The sequence below is a fragment of the Schistocerca gregaria genome, chromosome 2 (assembly GCF_023897955.1).
Source record: "Schistocerca gregaria isolate iqSchGreg1 chromosome 2, iqSchGreg1.2, whole genome shotgun sequence".
Taxonomy (NCBI): Eukaryota; Metazoa; Arthropoda; class Insecta; order Orthoptera; family Acrididae; genus Schistocerca; species Schistocerca gregaria.
This window is the reverse complement of record NC_064921.1, coordinates 62,278,176-62,298,165: the sequence shown is the minus strand read 5'-3', so window position 1 is coordinate 62,298,165 and position 19,990 is coordinate 62,278,176. Positions and strand designations below refer to the sequence as shown.

Below are 19,990 nucleotides of genomic sequence, written 5' to 3'. Positions count from 1 at the left end.
TGAGTTCCGCAGAGAGCCCCATTCTGCTCTCTCACGATATCTGATGGGTACCGAGGACGCTCATAGGGAGTACCTGGCAGTAGGTGCAGCACAATGCAAGTAACATGAGGAACGTATGTTTTTGGAGGTGCTCAGATACTTTTGATCACATAGTGTCAGTAGCTGTACAGTAGAAGGGAGCAAACTTCTCCATTGCCGGTCCCAAGTCCGGGGCCTCATTTCGCAAGTGATGAGGAAGGAGGAGGGGGAGGAGTAACACCTCGTTAAAAAACCTGGGTCCATCTGGCTCCGGATGGTAGCACCCTGTAAGGGCCCCTGCCTAGGGTCGCTGGGTGAAACCTGGTCAACAGTCTCAAAGACGGAAGAGGAAGTTCAGATTCCCAACGGCGGAGAGAGCGGAAGAACTACATCCAGGATTCACAATCTTGGTTGTATTTTTTGCGGCCTTTGGGCCACACCCAAAATAACTTTCATCAATCATGGAAGTGTGTGATGTAAACTATTTTACCCCAGGTGGACGATCCACCGTACGTCAGCAGACATTCGGATTTTGGGGAGTCTGCAACATTGCGCAAAGACAAGTCGGAGTGTCTTGGAGTCTCATCCAAATTTCAACATACCTAGCAACTTTCAATGCAAACTCATTGTTGAAAACCGGAAAACTAAAATATCTAACAGATACGCTAAAGATCCACAACATACTCATAACAGCTATTCAAGAAACACGATACATGGATACAGATACCTTCGATTCTTAAGGTTTTGGGATATACAAAGGGAAAGTGGGACTGAGAGTAATGAAAAATGTACTACATCCTGGAACAGCCTTTATAATCAACAAACTAATCTTGAACTCAATAGCTGACTTTGATTCCCTGTCAGAAAGAACCTCAAGTCTTACATTCACAAGCACAAACAAAAGCTACACCATTATCAATGCACATGCTCCTATAAATGAGGACAACAGGAAAAACAAAGAAAACCGGGAGGCCTTTTGGAATCATCTAGATGACATTATTCAGAAAATTCCAGATAAAAGCATCATCATTCTTCTTGGAGATTTTAATGCACAGATTGGTAAAGAAAAAAGATATAAGAAAATAGTTGGAGACTGTCCTGCACGCAAGAGAACAAACAGAAATGGTGTTAGGCTAATAGAACTTTTCCAAGCACGCAATTTAATTCTTAAATCAACAGCTTTCAAGAAACTACCACGAAGATTAAAGACATGGATATCCCCAAATCCTAGCCTTGGGGAATTTCAAGTTGATCATGTGGCAATCAAGAAGATTCGTCGCAAAGAAATCATGAATGTTGGGGTATTCAGGGGGTGCAAACTTGGATTCAGACCACTAACTTTCTAAAATTAAGTTCAAAGTCATCCCAAACAGAAACGCAGCATGAAACAAATTAAGGGTCGGAAGTACAACACAGAATATATATTAAAACCAGAAGAATTCACAAAAGCAATAGGAACCATTCAGACACAAAGCTGGGTGGATATAAAGCAAAATCTCATTACTACACCCGAACGGATAGAACCTAACATAAAATGATGCACTCATTGAAACAAGAAAACAGGCATGGCAAAACCGGCAATCACAGAATACAGAAAAAAAGCAGATTGAATTTCATTAGAGTTAGAAAACTGGCAGATAAAAATATAAAAAGGATTACGAAGACATATGAAAAAAACTCTCCTCCAAATTGATGAAGAATTTGCTAATAACAACACAAGAAGCTTTTACAGAACTTTGAAACATAGGTTATCAAAATAGAAAGCACCCACCCCCCAATTTCGAGATGTAAATGGGACCATCGCTCACAGTAACACGGAAAATTGAAAAATACTAGCAGCCTACTTTGAGAAACTCTTGAATTGTGAACCCATTCTTGAAAAATTTGAATCCATCCCAAATAACAGTGAGAAGCCGGATTCAGAACCACCGACGACTGAAGAACTACAGAAGGTCACTTCAGAACTTAAAAGCAACAAAGCGTACGGAGAAAACCAAATAGTGGCCGAACTATCGAAAAAGCCTGGCAAAAATGCAATTGCACCACTTAAATGTGTTTTCGATAAAATCTGGGAAGAAGAAGATGTCCCCACGAAATGGAGAACAGCTCTCATCCACCTTATCCACAAGGAAGGTTTGAAGACAGACCCCCAACAATTACAGAGGAATATAACTGCTGGATATAACATAAAAGATTCTTTGTTAAGTCGTTTTGAAAAGGGCAGAGACGCAATTGGACACGCAAATCGGGGAATACCAGGGAGGTTTTAGAAGGGGTAGATCATGTTCGGAACAAATACTAAACCTCAAAAACATCATGGCATACGAAAAATCAAGGGCAAAGACATACGTAATCTCCTTCATTGATTTCAAAAAAGCATATGATTCGATTGATAGAGAATCTCTATCAATTCTGGAAGAAATGTGTTTGGATAAGGAAACAGCTAATATTATAAGCGCGACCCTTAAAAATACATTTTCGAATGTTAAATTTATGGGCGAATTATCGGAGCCCTTTGAAATAAAAACGGGAGTGCGATAGGGGGATGGGCTCTCACCGCTGCTGTCAATTGTGCGCTTGAGAAAGTAGTCAGAGAATGGAACACAAATATTAAGAGTGGTATAAGACTGTGTTGCTAAAAGAAGAACCCTCAAGTAAATTGCATTGCTTTTGCAGATGATATGGCCCTGTTTGCTGAAACAATGGAAGAAACATGGGAGCAAATACATGTACTAAAGAAACAAGCAGCTAAAATAGGTCTTGACATCTCCTTTGAAAAAACTAAGACATTGACAAACATCAAGTCATGTTCAAATGGTTCAAATGGCTCTGAGCACTATGGAACTCAACTGCTGTGGTCATTAGTCCCCTAGAACTTAGAACTACTTAAACCTAACTAATCTAAGGACATCACACACACCCATGCCCGAGGCAGGATTCGAACCTGCGACCGTAGCAGCAGCGTGGCTCCGGACTGGAGCGCCTAGAACCGCACGGCCACCGCGGCCGGCATCAAGTCATGTAAATTCCTCAAAGTTTAAGAACAAAAGATTGAAATAGTAAAATAATTCAAATACCTCGGAGAATGGATTAGTTGGAATGGTGGGGAAAGCAAAGCAATGGAATCCAGAAAAAATAAACTTGAACTGTCCTTCCAAGTAACAAAAAATACGTACAACAAAAAAAAATCCTTTTCATAGGGGTCCAAAATTATACATTACAAGACAGTGATTAAACCAGAAGCACTGTATGCAGCAGAAGCACTAAACATGAAATTCAAAAGGTCAAATGGAGAAAGTTGAGCTAAAGGAAAGAAAAATTTTAAGAAAAATCATAGGACCAAAATTTCAAGAGAGTAAGATTACATACATCAAAAATGAAACTCTCTACAAGAAAACTGAAAAACTTTCAGATACTATGCGAAAGAGGAGAATAAATTTTTAAGGTCATCTTCTCAGAATGAATTACAACAGATCAACTAAACAAATCTTTGACTTATTTCTTAACCGCAAAACGAAACCCAACTGGTTTGAAGAAACTGAAAAAGACCTAGCAGAATTAAAGATTTCAGAAAATTCACTTATTGATCTTACAGCCAAATTAATTACTAAAGATGAGAGAATAAGGTTCCAAGACAGATCTACACAAAAGTTCAAACCCTTCATCTCGGAAGAAGAGAGGAGAAGAAGATAAGAAAGAATGAAGAAATACTGGGCCCTAAGGAAAGAACGACGCACAAAGAAATGATTGACCCAGCGCACCCCAAAGAGGGTGAAACGAAAGAAGGGATCTGCCACACCTGTGTACGAGCTGCAGCGCCGCCAGCGCCGTGGTGGCGGCCGCGGTCGCCGCGCCGCTGGCGCTGACGGCGAGCCGCAGCGTGGCGTCGGCGAGGCCGCGCGGCGACCGCACCAGCAGCCAGTACTCGCCCGCGTCCGGCGGACGCACGCCGCGCACCTCCAGCGCCGCCCGCCGGCAGCCCTCCGAGCTGCCCTCCTGCCACACACACACGTGTCTGCTGCTTCACCACAGTCCCCACACTGTCTTCTGTCGATGACATCATACACTGCGCGTTCCTAATACGGCGCAAATGCTGCATACAGACCCCGTCAAATATATTACTGGCCATTGAAATTGCTACACCACATGGATGACGTGCTACAGACGCGAAATTTAACCGACAGGAAGAAGATGCTGTGATATGCAAATGATTAGCTTTTCAGAGCATTCACACAAGGTTGGCGCCGGTGGCGACACCTACAACGTGCTGACACGAGGAAAGTTTCCTACCGTTTTCTCATACAGAAACAACAGTTGACCGGCGTTGCCTGGTGAAACGTTGCTGTGCAGCCTCGTGTAATGAGGAGAAATGCGTACCATCACTTTTCCGACTTTGATAAAGGTCGGATTGTAGCCTATCGCGATTGCGGTTTATCGTATCGTGACATTGCTGCTCGCGTTGGTCGAGATCCAATGACTGTTAGCAGAATATGTAATCAGTGGGTTCAGGAGGGTAATATGGAACGCCGTGCCGGATCCTAACGGCCTCGTATCACTAGCAGTCGAGATGACAGGCATCTTATCCGCATGGCTGTAACGGATTGTGTAGCCACATCTCGATCCCTGAGTCAACAGATGTGGACGTTTGCAAGACAACAACCATCTGCACGAACAGTTCGACGCCGTTTGCAGCAGCATGGACTATTACCTCGGAGACCATGGCTGCGATTACCCTTTATGCTGCATCACAGACAGGAGCGCCTGCGACGGTGTACTCAACGACGAACCTGGATGCACGAATGGCAAAACGTCATTTTTTCGGATGAATCCAGCTTCTGTTTACAGTATCATGATGGTCTCATCCGTGTTTGGCGATATCGCGGTGAACGCACATAGGAAGCGTGTATTCGTCATCGCCATACTGGCACATCACCCGGCGTGATGGTATGGGGTGCCATTGGTTACACGTCTCGGTCGCCTCTTGTTCGCATTGATGGCACTTTGAACAGTGGACGTTACATTTCAGATGTGCTACGACCCGTGGCTCTACCCTTCATTCTATCCCTGCGAAACCCTACATTTCAGCAGGATAATGCACGACCGCATGTTGCACGTGCTGTACGGGCCTTTCTGGTTACAGAAAATGTTCGACTGCTACCCTGGCCAGCACATTCTCCAGATATCCGAGCAATTGAAAACTTCTGGTCAATGGTGGCCGAACAACTGGTTCGTCAATATACGCCAGTCACTACTCTTGATGAACTGTGGTATCGTGTTGAAGCTGCATGGGCAGCTGTACCTGTACACGCCATCCAAGCTCTGTTTGACTCAATGCCCAGGCGTATCAAGGCCGTTATTACGACCAGAGGTGGTTGTTCTGGGTACTGATTTCTCAGGATCTATGCACCCAAATTGCGTGAAAATGTGATCATATGTCAGATCTAGTATAATATATTTGTCCAATGAATACCCGTATATCATCTGCATTTCTTCTTGGTGTAGCCATTTTAATGGCCAGTAGTGTATGAATTAAAACACGAGATTTCGAAGATGGTCACGATGTTCTTCGTCAGAACATCTCTTGATGAAGACTGTGATTATCTTCGAAAGCTCGAGTTTTAACTCAGATTCGATGCAGTGTGTACAACAAGAAGATTTTACACTAGAATGCTGCGATGAAAATTTCGATGTCACATTACGACATAAGAAGTTTTTCGAATGTTAATTGTGAACTGATAATGGGGTGGGAGAGGGACAGGAGAGGGTGGCTTTGATAGCAATAATTGGACGGGCAATTTCTGGGTTTTAGGCAGGTGGAAGTTCGCATTTACCTAAGAATTAGTTAGATGAGTTAGGAGTGGCCTCTTATTTAATTCCAAGAAAATCGTTACAACATTTAGTACCTCTGGGTGATGAGTGAGTGGCAGGCTCACTGAGGTGCGCACAAATGTATACTGAAACCTTACAAAAAAACACAGTACACAAAAGAACGCATTCAGATACACACCATACAATATAAGCTTTCAGAATTGACCTTTCTCATGCTTGGCAGTTTTGTTGTGTAGACATTTAGCCGTGGTCCAATGCAGATTTCTGTGCCTAATGGAGTCAAGTGTATATAGGTACTGTTAAATGAATCATCAACACACAACCTAAAGGACGCAAGAGTAGTTGGCATCCAGGCAATCGAATAATTTGGCAGCAGCCAATTATGAACTGGGACCAGAGAATCATAAAATTAGATTATTTCAAAGTCAAGGTCTTCGACAGACAAGACCAACGACTAACATGGACAATGTACGGGTTAAATAAACCAAACAGACCAAGTCTTCTGCAGTATGAGCTTCATAACACGCACCAGTGCCCCTCTGTGAAGTTCGACAGGGGCCAGATGATGTCACAGCCCAAATGTTGTGTGGCTGGGTATAAACAGTTTGGCTTGCTGAGCTTGTTTGAATTCGAAAAGTTAGTAACTGCATTTTTATATTGCCTGAGGAAGTGTTTCACATAAGGGCCTAACCACAGTGTAATGCTCACTTACACTAAGGTGCCAAAAGTCATGGGATAGTGGTATGTACATACGGAGATGACGGTAGTATAGCGTACAAAGGGTATAAAACGGGAATGCATTGGTAGAGCTATCATTTGTACTCAGGTGATTCATATGAAAAGATGTCTGACGTGATTATGGCTGCACAACAGGAATTGACAGACTTTGAGTGCGGAATAGTAGTTGGAGCTAGATGCATGGTATATTCTGTTTCAGAAATCATTAGGGAATTCCATATTCTGAGATCCACAGTATGAAGAGTGCAGAGAATACCAAATTTCAGGCATTACCTCTCACCACGGAAACGCAGTGATCGACAGCTTTCACTTAACGACCAGATGCAGCGGCGTTTGAATAGACTTGTCAGCGCTAAGAGGTAAGCAACACTGCTTCAAAATAACCGTGGAAATCAACGTGGGACGTAGGACGAAAGTATCTGTTAGGACAGTGCGGCGAAATCTGACGTTAGTGGGCTGTGCAGCAGACGGAACACGCGAGCGCATTTACTAATGGCGCGAGATCGCATGCAGCGCCTCTTCTGGATCATAACAATCTCGGTTGGATCCTAGAGGACTGGAAAACCGTGGATGGTTGGATGAATTCCATTTTTAGTTGCTAAGAGGTGCTGATGTGGTTTGAGTGTGAGACAACTGGTTCCACAAAGTCATGGACCCAACTTGTCAAACAGACGCTGTGCAAGCCGGTAGCGGCTGCGTAAAGGTGTGGGCTGTGTTTACATGGAATGGAATGGGTCGTCTGGTCCAACTGAACCGATCATTGACTGGAAATGACTATGTTCGGCAACTTAGATACCATTTGTAGTCTCACATCCTTGGAAGTGTTATGGATGACAATGCGCCATTGATTTGCCGACACAGATGCCCCTTTATGAATGCCATCGGACATATTGTAAGTAGGCTGTTCAGGTTTTCGTGTTGGTAACGCCATATGAAAATCACTGACTGTGCTGTGTGCAGTCTGTGGCTGGTTTGCATTGTTGGAATATTTGCTATTGTAGTGTTGGGCAGTTGGCTGTTAACAGCGCGTAGCGTTGCGCAGTTGGAGGTGAGCCGCCAGCAGTGGTGGATGTGGGGAGACAGGTGGCGGAGTTTTGAGAGCGGATGATCTGGACGTGTGTCATGATATATATATATATATATATATATATATATATATATATATATATATATATATATATATATAATGGCCGGCCGCGGTGGTCTCGCCGTTCTAGGCGCGCAGTCCGGAACCGTGCGATTGATACGGTCGCAGGTTCGAATCCTGCCTCGGGCATGGATGTGTGTGATGTCCTTAGGTTAGTTAGGTTTAAGTAGTTCTTAGTTCTAGGGGACTAATGACCACAGCAGTTGAGTCCCATAGTGCTCAGAGCCATTTGAACCATATATAATGACTTTTGAACACTATTAAGGTAAATACATTGTTTGTTCTCTATCAAAATCTTTCATTTGCTAACTGTGCCTATCAGTAGTTAGTGCCTTCAGTAGTTAGAATCTTTTATTTAGCTGGCAGTATTGGCGTTCGCTGTATTGCAGTAGTTCGAGTGACGAAGATTTTTGTGAGGTAAGTGATTCTTGAAAGGTATAGGTTATTGTTAGGGCCATTCTTTTGTAGGGATTTTTGGAAGTCAGATTGCATTGCGCTAAAAATATTGTGTGTCAGTTTAAGCACAGTCATTTATAATTTTTCTAAGGGGACGTTTCAATATGCGGGATACAATCGAGAGGTCAGTTCGTGTACAAAATCCTGCACTGGCAACACTTTCGTAATTATGGATGGCTGTAGAAGCAGCAGGTCTCCTTAATTCTGGAGGGGACCTGTAACGACTTGTTGGGCTCGTGCCACACGGGGGGTGCTGCAGTATACTGGACAAAAGGATATTGGGAGGTATACCATGACTTTTGTTACCTCAGTGTACAATGGCTGATAAGGAAAGTGAAGCATCCAGAGGAGATGATCAGATAGCAATGTAGACGTACATATCATCGGCGAGTGTCTAAATGATTAGAGTTCAAATTGTCTATGCGAGGTAGAATGGGGAGCAAGGTGCAGTACTGTTGTTTGCGTTTAGTGTTGTCACTAGACCTGGAGCGGAATATAAGACGCATGCACAGCATCAGATGTTGAGTGACTACTGTGAAAGACATGGAAATACCTCGTAATGGTGTAAGATTCCTTCATCAGCAACTGAGTGCGAATCATGCAATATGTGAATTTGTGGGGCATTTGGATGTGACAGTGGGTCGATGTTGGATTTCACGTCAACTTGAAGACAGGCATACTTGTCGTCCGTTCTGGTCGTCTACATCAGACTGTCTCGAGGAGCGATTGCGCACTGCGTACCAAGCACATCATAAGACCGTGACATCTGCGCCTGTCAGCCGAAAACATGCAACGGTCTGTGTCATCCCTCACCATAGGTCAAAGACTAACAGCTACCACACCAGCGGATTAGCATCCCATGCTGTTAAAACCACAAAACGAAAGGCTGTGTTTCGAGTGGTGCCATGTACGGAATGTATGGGTGGTTGATGAATGGTATCGGATTGTGTTCAGCAATGAATTGCAGCTCTGCAATTTCCCAGATGACCATCGTCGGCGAGTATGGCGGCGGCGTGCGGAGAGGTCCCACTCATCCAACATTTTAGAGAGGCTCAGCGTTATTTCTCCTGGCCTCAAGGCGTAGGGAGCCATGGGGCATAATTCCAGGTCGCGGCTGGTGTGTCACTGAAGGAACTCTGATGGTAGAACGATACGTCACGGACATCCCACGTACACATGCGACAGTATCGTGGTGCCATTTAGGAACTCTGATGGTAGAACGATACGTCACGGACATCCTACGTACACATGCGACAGTATCGTGGTGCCATTTAGGAACTCTGATGGTAGAACGATACGCCACGGACATCCTACGTGCACATGCGACAGTATCGTGGTGCCATTTTCGAACAGGACGATGGCAGTCCATACACCGCACGCGTCCTTACGAACTTTCTGCGTGATTCTGAGGTACTACGGTGGACAAGAAGATCCCCAGATCTGTTCCCGATAGAATCTGTGTGGGAGCAGATCGGAATCAACGATGTTAACAATCGTGGACCAACTTGTCTCAGGAGAGGATACGGCTGATCTACGACATCATTCCCAATCGGATCAGTGTAGACATTCAAGTGACATGGGGTGCAACGTCGTACTAATAAGTGGACTCATTTCTAAATCTGACTTTATTTTGTAATCAGTGAACTAGCATCACATACATTCTCATCGTGTGATGTCTGATTCCGATTCCGGCATCCTTTCTGAGTGCTTCACTTTTTTCTCACACAATGTAACTAAAATCAGAGAGGGTGAAACAGTCCACGTGGTATTTCTAGTCGACGCTATTACAAGCCGTCATTGCTGTTTGTGTAGAATGTAGAGATTTATCCTGAAACGCCCTTTGTTTCTGCTGAGGCGTGGCTGAATTTACTACGGAATGTGGAATCGCAGAACAATCGACGTTAGAATTCCGAAAATCCTCTTGTGTTACACCTGGAGTCTCCACATGACAAAAAAAGTGTGACTTTGTGATATAATCAAGTCTAATGCATATAAAGAGTTCTATAATACCGTCGAGTATCGACAATTTCATTTAAAAATACTTTGGTAAATAAACTGCACAGCCGGCCGCTGTGTCCGAGCGGTTCTAGGCGCTTCAGTCCGGAACCGCGCTGCTGCTACGGTCGCAGATTCGAATCCTGCCTCGAGCGTGGATGTGTGTGATGTCCTTAGGTTAGTTAGGTTTAAGTAGTTCTAAGTCTAGGGGATTGATGACCTCACATGTTAATTCCCACAGTGCTTAGAGCCATTTGAACTATTTAAACTGCACAGCGTTTTCGAAATTTCGTATTTGTCTCTTATTGTGACACATATGTTTAAAATGTGGCTCAAAGTTGCCTACAATTTTCCTATGTATCGGCGGGAAAGCGTGGGGCACTGCGACGTCTGGCCAGGAGACGCTTCAAAAATGCGAAAAAAAAGGCCAGAGCTCAGAAGTTCATGTTGAGGTGTAAAGTGGGTTACTGATGTCACATTGGCACCAAATTTCGTCACAAGTCAGCCCACGCCACCGTGGACATTTCACACTATGAAAACGTTGTCACAACACGCCTTACCCACGTTTCACCCTCTCTATTGAATCCTATGCGGTGAAGATAAGAATCGCTTCGCCCAGCGTTGAGACACCTCGAAATTATTACTGGTGTGTGAGGAAAACACTTTAGACACGCCGTCGCTCAGAATCGATACGGGTGGGCGTCTGGTGTAGCATTAAAGGAATCAATAAAACCACCGTCAACCAACTTTATGATGTCTCAGGTATGAACCCAGAACTGTACTGCATTTTTTACGAGAAACTTAGCAAGAATTGATAGAGAGTGACCACAACATTAGGAGCCACAAACCAAATTGAAATGGAATCTCTACCCTGAAAGTAACACCACGAGAAAGACAGAACACGGGGAGTCAGTAAAAAAAAGCTGGATGGAAATGTTTCACCTGATATAGGCTCCAAGGACCGACTAGTGAGCCCAAGTGCCTTGTGAAGTCTGGATAGTAAAGAGTGCTCAAATTTTATCCTTTAACCTCGGACACAGTAAGAATAAATCTTGAAAGAAGTCAGCCACGGGTCAACGCAGCACTTCATGGACGGAAAAACTACGTGACTAACGAGTGGACTCTGCTCTGGATCACCGCCGGACACCCTGTACACGTGGGCACACGCTAGCGGATTCTAGTGGTGGCCCACGGATATTTCCGACAGCTTCTGGAGCAGGTGCAGTCACCACCTGTGCTTTAGCGGAGGCTGCACCTTCAGACTGTTCATCGGAGCTGTCGTAAGCGGCGATCCAGTCTCATTAGCTGAGAAAACGGGTGCGTATTTCTGCGACGGACCTTTTTCAGGAAGTGTGTAACTTCTCCCTTTTTTTAGATGATAGCAGATTTCAGTTGCTACAAGTATAATGAAGGGGTGGACCAAGGACCACATCGATAAACTTATACAATTGTGCTTTGGAATATCTTGCTTTTCATAGTTGACACATAAACATTAGACGAACAAGAATGTAAAAAATAGGGCGTATAGACAGATGTCTGAAACATTTTTTGACATAATTCCAGCGGTGGTCCAAAATGCTATAAAATATTAGATACAAAATTTTAAATTAAGTTTCAGAAATGAAATTCATCGTTTGTATGGCTTCATAGTCCGTTTTTGCTTAGTAATTATTGAGAGTATTTTAAATTAAACTTTGAAAGTACGGTACAAGAAACAACAGGGCCAAAGGAGGAATATCTAAAAAAAAGTTAATTTAATAAACTGTTTTTTGGTCTAGAAAGCAGAGTAATTCTAGACATGTTTCATTACAGACCACTGATTGTGTTTTGTTTCTTTAAAACAAAATGCTTTTTGTGACAGTCATAGGCTTTTTCTTGTCGCTGCAAAGACGGATAGTAATTTCAAGAAAGAAGGGAAAAAAGAGGATATGAACTGCATAAACCAATACTTATGGTGAGTGCCAATAAAAATTGCTTGCGCTATAGTCATTATTGTATGATTCATAACTTTTTTGAGTTCTTCCGGCCCTGCAGCGTTACATATGTCTCGTAAGGACATTTTTCGTCTAGAAAGCCAACACGCTACTATATTCGAAGTTCTTTTGTTATTATATTATATTTTGGTGCTATAAGCTTATTTCGGCTCCATGGTCATTATGAAGCTATCTGCAAACATACGAAGTTGTTAGTGCCTATATCTGTCTGTATTTGTAATTAAAAATATTTGTGTATATCTGTAGTAGTACTAACTTCCATAACACATTGTTAACGTTGTCACTGTCTAATGCCTAGTACTGTTGGGTTTCGTAGGTGTAGCGCAGATGAAATTGTATGTAATGTCTCAGCAGTGGAATTTATTGCTGAGTAATATTATTCTTTGAGACCTACTTAATAATTTTCGTAAGTTTGAAAGCTTCAATTGACAGCTGAGTCAACTATGATATATGGTTGCAAAATCGGCTTATTCGTCTCTGGGGTTGTGGGTGGAAGTAGTAAATACTTGCAAATGTTCGCTAGTGTTGTCTTTACCTTTTACCTTGTATTATTCATTATCGCGTCCCACGATTTTAACACACTTGTGAATATAAGTTTATGTTTTAAGTCGCTTTGTTCGCTGTATATATGCGATTGTGTATGTAGATTTCTATTTATTTTAAGAACATTATTAGACCCTTTGGTGCTAGCGCAGAACTTGCATCGCATTTTTGTTCTAGTTTACACGGTGGCGTTCTTTTTGCACTTGGTTGAAGACATTGGATGGGTTCGTGTCATTGTCTCGGTTATGTTCTTAGTATCTAGTTTTTAAATATATGCGTGTTTACCCTATATAAAATTATTACCAGACATTACAATTAATTTTATATACGCATGTTATGTGTGCGCTGGTAATTTAATTTTTCCGGAGTGGATGTTAGTTCTTAGGTTGTATGGGGTGCGTTATGCAAATCCTGCTGTGGTTTTCTTTAGTAACGTTTTAAGTTTGTTAGATATATGTCTTATATATGTTTATGGTACTTAGCATGTTATTTTCTGTTTTGTTGGTATCTCTCTTGTTAGTTTTAGGTCGCTGTAGGATATTTTGATTTGCTGTGTTAATCACAGATTTTGTTGATTATGTAGGGATTGAGGTTGGTTTGTTGTGCTGTGTACTTGAGGATCACAACTTGCTTCTGCACTATGGATTGTTGTAATGGTAGATTCATCAGCCTGTTTATCATTGTATGAATGTTATTGAGTTTTAGGATGATAGGAATTTGCTTTAACGATGTTATCTGATGTGTCTTTTCTGTAGATTTCGATGTGATTTGTGCTGTGAATGGTTTTTATTTTTAGGTCCAGGAGGTTGATCGTTTTATTATTTTCGCGTTACATTGTGAATTTCCTGTTGCTATGAAGTTCATTTAATGTTCTTTGCATGTGCTGGACGTCTGTGTCGGATCTACCTATTAGTAGCAAGATGTCATCTACATAAAATTAGTAATATACCGTTTTCTGTACAAGTGTGTTTGTGGGGCTAAAATTTTAGGTATGGTTCCTGCTATGCTACATCCGACGGCTACACAGTGCTTTTGTGTGTAGAATGCATAACTGAATTCAAAGTAATTCTGGTTTAGTAGTAGTTTTATGACTTCAGTGAACTAGTGTGTTCCTGAAACGGGCAATTTTTTTACAGTGTAGTAAGTTTTTTCTATAGTATTAATTGCTTCCTGTACAGGAATCTTGGTGTAGACAATGGTGATGTCAAAAGACACTAATTTTCCAATCTTTGGAATTATTATATATTTTATACTGTTTCCTAATGTTGCTGAGATTTGATTGTGAATCGTTTTCGATATATGCAGTATTCTGTCAGTAGGACGTTCAAGTTTCTACTAATAACGCAGATTGGGCTACCTATAAAGCTAGCCAGTGGGCATATTGGGATTTGTGGAGTTTTTGGTAAGTACCACGACAGTTATGTATAAAATTGTTATCAGCTACAAATACACACACTAAAAATCCCATTGCTTGTAGCTTGAGAATGGACACAGAACCGAAATGAACTTATAGGACCGAAACATAACATCGTAAATAAAGGTTTCTGAATATAGCGGCGTTTTGGATTACTAGAACTGTAATGTCCTTACAACTCATAACTGTGTTATGTCCATTATTTTAAAGGTTTTACAAAATAACTGTGGTTTATAGAGGATCAAGAATGCCCTCTTCCTTTCATATTGGACCATCACGATTCTCAAAGGAATGCCCACGATTTTGAATGAGACTATATTCTGAAATGTTTTCTGGAATACATTTCTTACCCATTTTGACTGACTTTTTTCTGTTGATAAATATACCGTGACATGTCGCACAAATTGCCGGCGACTGTCCCAGTTTTCTTCCTACTGTCACCTGTGATATCTTACTCTCCATAATATAAACGAATTCCAAAATCCTAAAATTTACCGCAATCAAATAGTGCCTTACAAGATACTGTCAGCGAGAGAGAGTCGTAATTCCTGAAACCCACGGCCAGTGGACTCTGGTCCGTGGAGCGTGCACCACAGTCGTGGGTCAGCGGCTAAATCAGGAAAAGCCGCCTTTTTACGCCAGACATCAAGGCTCCAGGCGTGATAGCAGATCTGAGCGACTGGATCCGAAGGGCGTCGCCTGGGCGTCAGCAGGGAACGACTGGCCTGGAACCTTCCCTCGCCGATTTTACTCAAATTCGCAGCGTGTATGCGACTCGATTAAGACTTCAACATATGTTAACAGGGAGAAAAAACTGTCAAGAGCTTTCGAAAAAAATTGAATTTTGAAATTATAGGCGTGCTTATGTAGTATGTAGAGCTGATAATGTTGAATGACTCCGCTGCCGAGCGAATGAACCCACAGTTTCATGTCTCTGGATTGAATCTTGCTGCTAAACAGAAATATTACGACTGAGGAGGTTATCAGTATTTAACAATTCACGTGCTATTTTCCTAATCTTTATGTTGAAAACAGGAGTAGTTTTCTTCATGAGTTTGGAAACAAAAACAGATACACTAGAACTTTCAATCAAATCAATATACTCGTTTTATTTATACTACTGTAACTACATTTAGGACTCGTATAGTATGTAATCTGTGGAGTAATGCACCATTCAGAATGATATTGAACGTGGAAGCATGGTGAGCAATGTTGTAGTTGTTGTGGTCTCCACTCCAAAAGCAGGTTTGATGCAGCTCTCCACGCTACTATATCCTGTGCAAACGTCTCCATCTCCGAGTAACTACTGCAACCTACATCCTTCTGAATCTGCTTACTGTATTCATCTCTTGGTCTTCCTCTACGATTTTTACCCTCTATCCTTCCCCCCGGTTCTAAATTGGTGATTCCGTGATGCCTCAGAATGTCTCCAACCAACCGATCCCTTCTTCTAGTCACGTTCTCCCCAATTATATTTAGTAACTCCTCGTCAGTTACATGATCTACTAAGCTAATCTTCAGCAAATTTCTGTAACACCAGATTTCAAAACCTTCTCTTCATGTTTAAACTGTTTGTGATCCATGTTTCACTTCCGTATATGGCTACACTCCATACAAACACTTTCAGGAAGGATTCCTAACGCTTAAATCTATGCTCAATGTAAACGAATTTCTCTTCTACAGAAAAGATTTTCTTGACGTTGCCAGTCTACATTTTATATCGTCCCTCCTTCAGGCATGGTCAGTAATTTTGCTTCCCATATACCACAATTCATCTACTATTTTAAGTGTCTCATTCCTAAGCTAATTCCTACAGCATCACCTGAATTAATTCGACTACATTCCATTATCCTCTTTTTGCTTTTGTTAGTATTAATCTTATACCCTTCTTTCAAAACACTGTCGATTCCGTTCAACTACTCTTCCAGATCCTTTGCTGTCTCTGACAGAATTACAGTGTCGTCGGCAAACCTCAAAGTTTTTATTTCTTCTCCGTGGATTTTAATTCCTACTCCACATCTTTCTTTGTTTTTCTTCACTGCTTGCTCAACAGTCAGACTGAATAACTTCGGGGATATCCTACAATCTTGTTTCACTTCCTTCTCAATCACGCTTCCCTTTTCATGACCGACGACTCTTATAACTACCATATGGTTTCCATACAAAGTGTAAATAGCCTTTCGTTCCCTCTATTTGATCCCCACCACATTCAGAATTTGTAAGAAGGTATCCAGTCAACATTAGCAAAAGCTTTCTCTAAGTCTACAAATGCTACAAACGTAGGTTTGCCTTTTCGTAATCTATCTTCTGCAATAAGTCGTAGGGTCAGAATTACCCAACGTGTTCCAACATTTCTACGAAATCCAAACTGATCTTCCTCGAGATTAAAGAATTTGTGTTAGCATTTTGGAGCCGTGGCTTGTAAAACTGATAGTTCGGTAATTTTCACACCTGTCAACACGTGATTTCTTTGGGATTGGAATTATTATATTCTTCTTGAAGTCTGAAGGTATTTCGCCTGTCTCATACATCTTGCTCACCGGATGGTACAGTTTTGTCAGGGCTGGCTCTCCCAAGCTTGTCAGTAGTTCCAATGGAATGTTGTCTACGCCCGGGGCCTTGTTTCGTATTGCAAGACAAACATGATTTATATTCATAAGCGGTTGTTGGTCATCACAGAATTTCTTGGTGTACTACGTATGTCTGCTGTTAAATTATCTAGGAATAAAAAAACAATCAGCAGCGAGATTCGATCCAGAGACATTGCTCGAGGTCATCAGCCCCGTAGACTTAGAACTACTTAAACCTAACTAACCTAAGGACATCACACACATCCATGCCCGAGGCAGGATTCGAACCTGCGACTGTAGCAGCCGCGTGGTTCCGGACTGAAGCACCTAGAACCGCTCGACCACAGCGGCCGGCCGATTGCTTGACTACAACGAAGTTTATAAACACGCCTAAAATTGTCAGATTACATTTTCTCGAAGACAGTCGAGAGCTTTGTCTCGCAGTTTACATATTTTGAAATCCTAGTAGTGCCCTACGCACTCTGCCAGTACAAATCAGATCGTTGAGGGGAAGTTCGCACAGTACTCTAGTGAGCTGGGCGGGTCGGATCCGTCACAGGTACCCGCTGAAGTGGCTCGGCAGGGTGCGCGACTCACGAGCAGCGGCAGCGCGGCGATGCGGCCCTCGACGTCGCCGGGCCTGAGCAGGCGCCGCCCCGCCGCCCACAGCACCCTGTCGGCCGCCGCCTCGGCCGCCGGGCCGCACAGCTCCGCGCGCAGCGCCGCCGTCTCGCCGGGCGCCGCCGTCACCAGCGACAGCGGCACCACCACCCGCGGCGGAGCTGCGCAACCACACAACACGGCCCAGTCGTGTCACTCGCACACCTCCTGCATCGACATCGAAAGCGTAACTACACACATCAAAACAAGTGTTCCATCACCCCGGTTCCCAGAAATCCTCATGGCAGACGTTGACTGTGGATATTGTATCACAGACACAGTCCCTTTGACTGTTCAGAGATGTCACTAAACCCGACCAAAGATGTAACTTACCATGCATGAGCAGCGCCTATTAGACGGAGGGTGTCCAACAGCCGATCGGTTCCAGTCAATCCACCAGGAAGGAGGTGCAGGCTCGTGTTGTCTGTAGCTCAAGTATGCCTAGGCGGTCAATTCCGCCGTTCGATAGCGTCCTCATTGTTACTTTGTGCCAGGAAGAGGGAAGTGTCCAGGTGTCTCGGAGTGAACCAAAACGATGTTGTTCGGACATGGAGGAGAGACAGAGAGACAGGAACTGTCGATGAAATGACTCTCTGAGCCGCCTCTAGGGCTACTATTACAGTGGATGACCTCTACCTTAGGTTCGGAAGAACCCTGAAGCAACGCCACCATGTTGTATCATGCTTTTCGTGCAGCCATAGGACGTCGTTAAAAAAAAAAAAGGTTCAAATGGCTTTGAGCACTATGAGACTTAACTGCCAAAGGACATCACACACATCCATGCCCGAGGCAGGAATCGAACCTACGACCGTAGCGGCCACGCGGTTCTGGACTGTAGCGCCTAGAACCGCACGGCCACTCCCGGCCGGCCAGGACGTCGTGTTACGACTCAGACTGTGCGCAATAGTCTGCATGATGCGAAGCGTGACATCTGACGTCCATGGTGAGGTCCATCTTTGCAACCACGACACCATGTAGCGCGGTATAGATGGGTCCAACAACAAGCTGAATGGATCGCTCAGGATTGGCATCAAGTTCTCATCACCGATGAGTGTCGCATATGCCTTCAATCAGAGAATCGTGCGGGACCCAGTCAGGCTGAAGGCCTTAGACACACTGTCCAGCAAGTACAGCAAGATGGAGGTTCCATGCTATTTTTGGGTGGAATTATGTGGGGCCGACGTAACCGCTGGTGGTCATGGAAGGCGCTGCAACTGCTGTACGATACGTGAATGCCATCCTCCGAGCGATAGTGCAACCATATCGACAGCATACTGACGAAGCATTCGTCTTCATGGACGACAATTCGAACCTCCATTGTGCACATCTTCTGCATTACTTCCTTCAGGATAACGACATCGCTCGACTATAGTGGCCAGCATGTTCTCCAGACATGAATCCTATTGAACACGCTAGGGATAGACCGAAAAGGGCTGTTTATGGATGACGTGACCCACCAGCCACTGGGAGGGATCTATGCCGGATCGCCATTGAGGAGTGGGTCAATCTTGACTACAGTGCCTTGATGAACTTGTAGATAGCATGCCACGACGAATACAGTCATGCATCAATGCAAGAGGGCGTGCTACTGGGTTTAGAGGTACCAGTCTGGACAGCAATCTGGACCACCACCTCTGAAGGTGTCATTGTATGGTGGTACAACATGCATTGTGTGGTTTTCATGAGCAATAAAAAGGGTTGAAATGATGTTTATGTTGATCTTTGTAGGTACATGTTCTGGAACTCTCTGATTCGAGGTGATGCGAAACTTCTTTTGATGTGTGTATTCGCCTTTGCAGTTAAGTCTACAACTGTGTTGTGCTATGACGTTGCCATACCGGGTGATTTCATCCATCTTGTACAATCTCTAGCGATTAATCGATGAGAGGATACGGAAAAAAAGTAGGTCTAATGAACGTATGTCCGGAAATGAATAGTTTCGTTGCTAGAGACCATGAATTCAATCATACATTGCAGCAGAGACTACGGACTAATATGCGCCGCACCCGACAGCCACAGTTGCAGTGTGTACTGAAAATAGTTTCGAAGTGCCTCAACGCGTGCGTGTACGCACCACAGAATTTGTCATCTCACAAGTTGCTGGGCTGCGTCCGAAGAGTCTTTGTTAATGGCAGCATGAATACGCTGCTCGAGTATCTCTACATGTGACATGGGCTCTGCCTACACGATACCTTTGAGATGGCCACATACAAAGAAGTTGCACGGGTTGAGATCCGGAGGATAAGCAGGTCTTGCAACTGGAACCCTCGTCCGATCCATCGACAGTGGAAGACAGGATTGAGATGCGTCCGGATGTTAACAGCGAAGTGAGCTGGCGCATCATCATGTAGCAGCCACATAATCCTTCGAATCATCAATGTCACTTTTTATCAGAAGAGGAGGCAAAGTCACCGGCAAGGAACGTCAATAGTTCCGGCCTGTGAGGTGACGTGAAAGGAAGACTGCCTCGATGCCGATGTTTCGCTGTCACCATACCACGGGGGTTCTGCATACTATCCCACAAGTGACTGTTATGAAAGTTGAAGATACCAATTCATCTAAAGATGACCTCATATGTGAGTAGGATGAAACACACAGAATTCAGAATTGTGGTTGCCTGGTGAAG

General features: G+C 43.5%; 1 protein-coding gene across 1 annotated transcript in view; it reads right to left on the bottom strand.

Annotated features, from left to right (window-relative positions):
* The window catches only part of LOC126335638 (hemicentin-2-like), an 87,663-nt gene that overhangs the window by 9,788 nt on the left and 57,885 nt on the right, over window positions 1-19,990 (bottom strand). Inside the window, 2 exon segments of the mRNA XM_049999093.1 lie at window positions 3,818-4,014; window positions 17,302-17,486. Of these exon segments, the coding sequence (XP_049855050.1) occupies window positions 3,818-4,014; window positions 17,302-17,486 (382 nt within the window).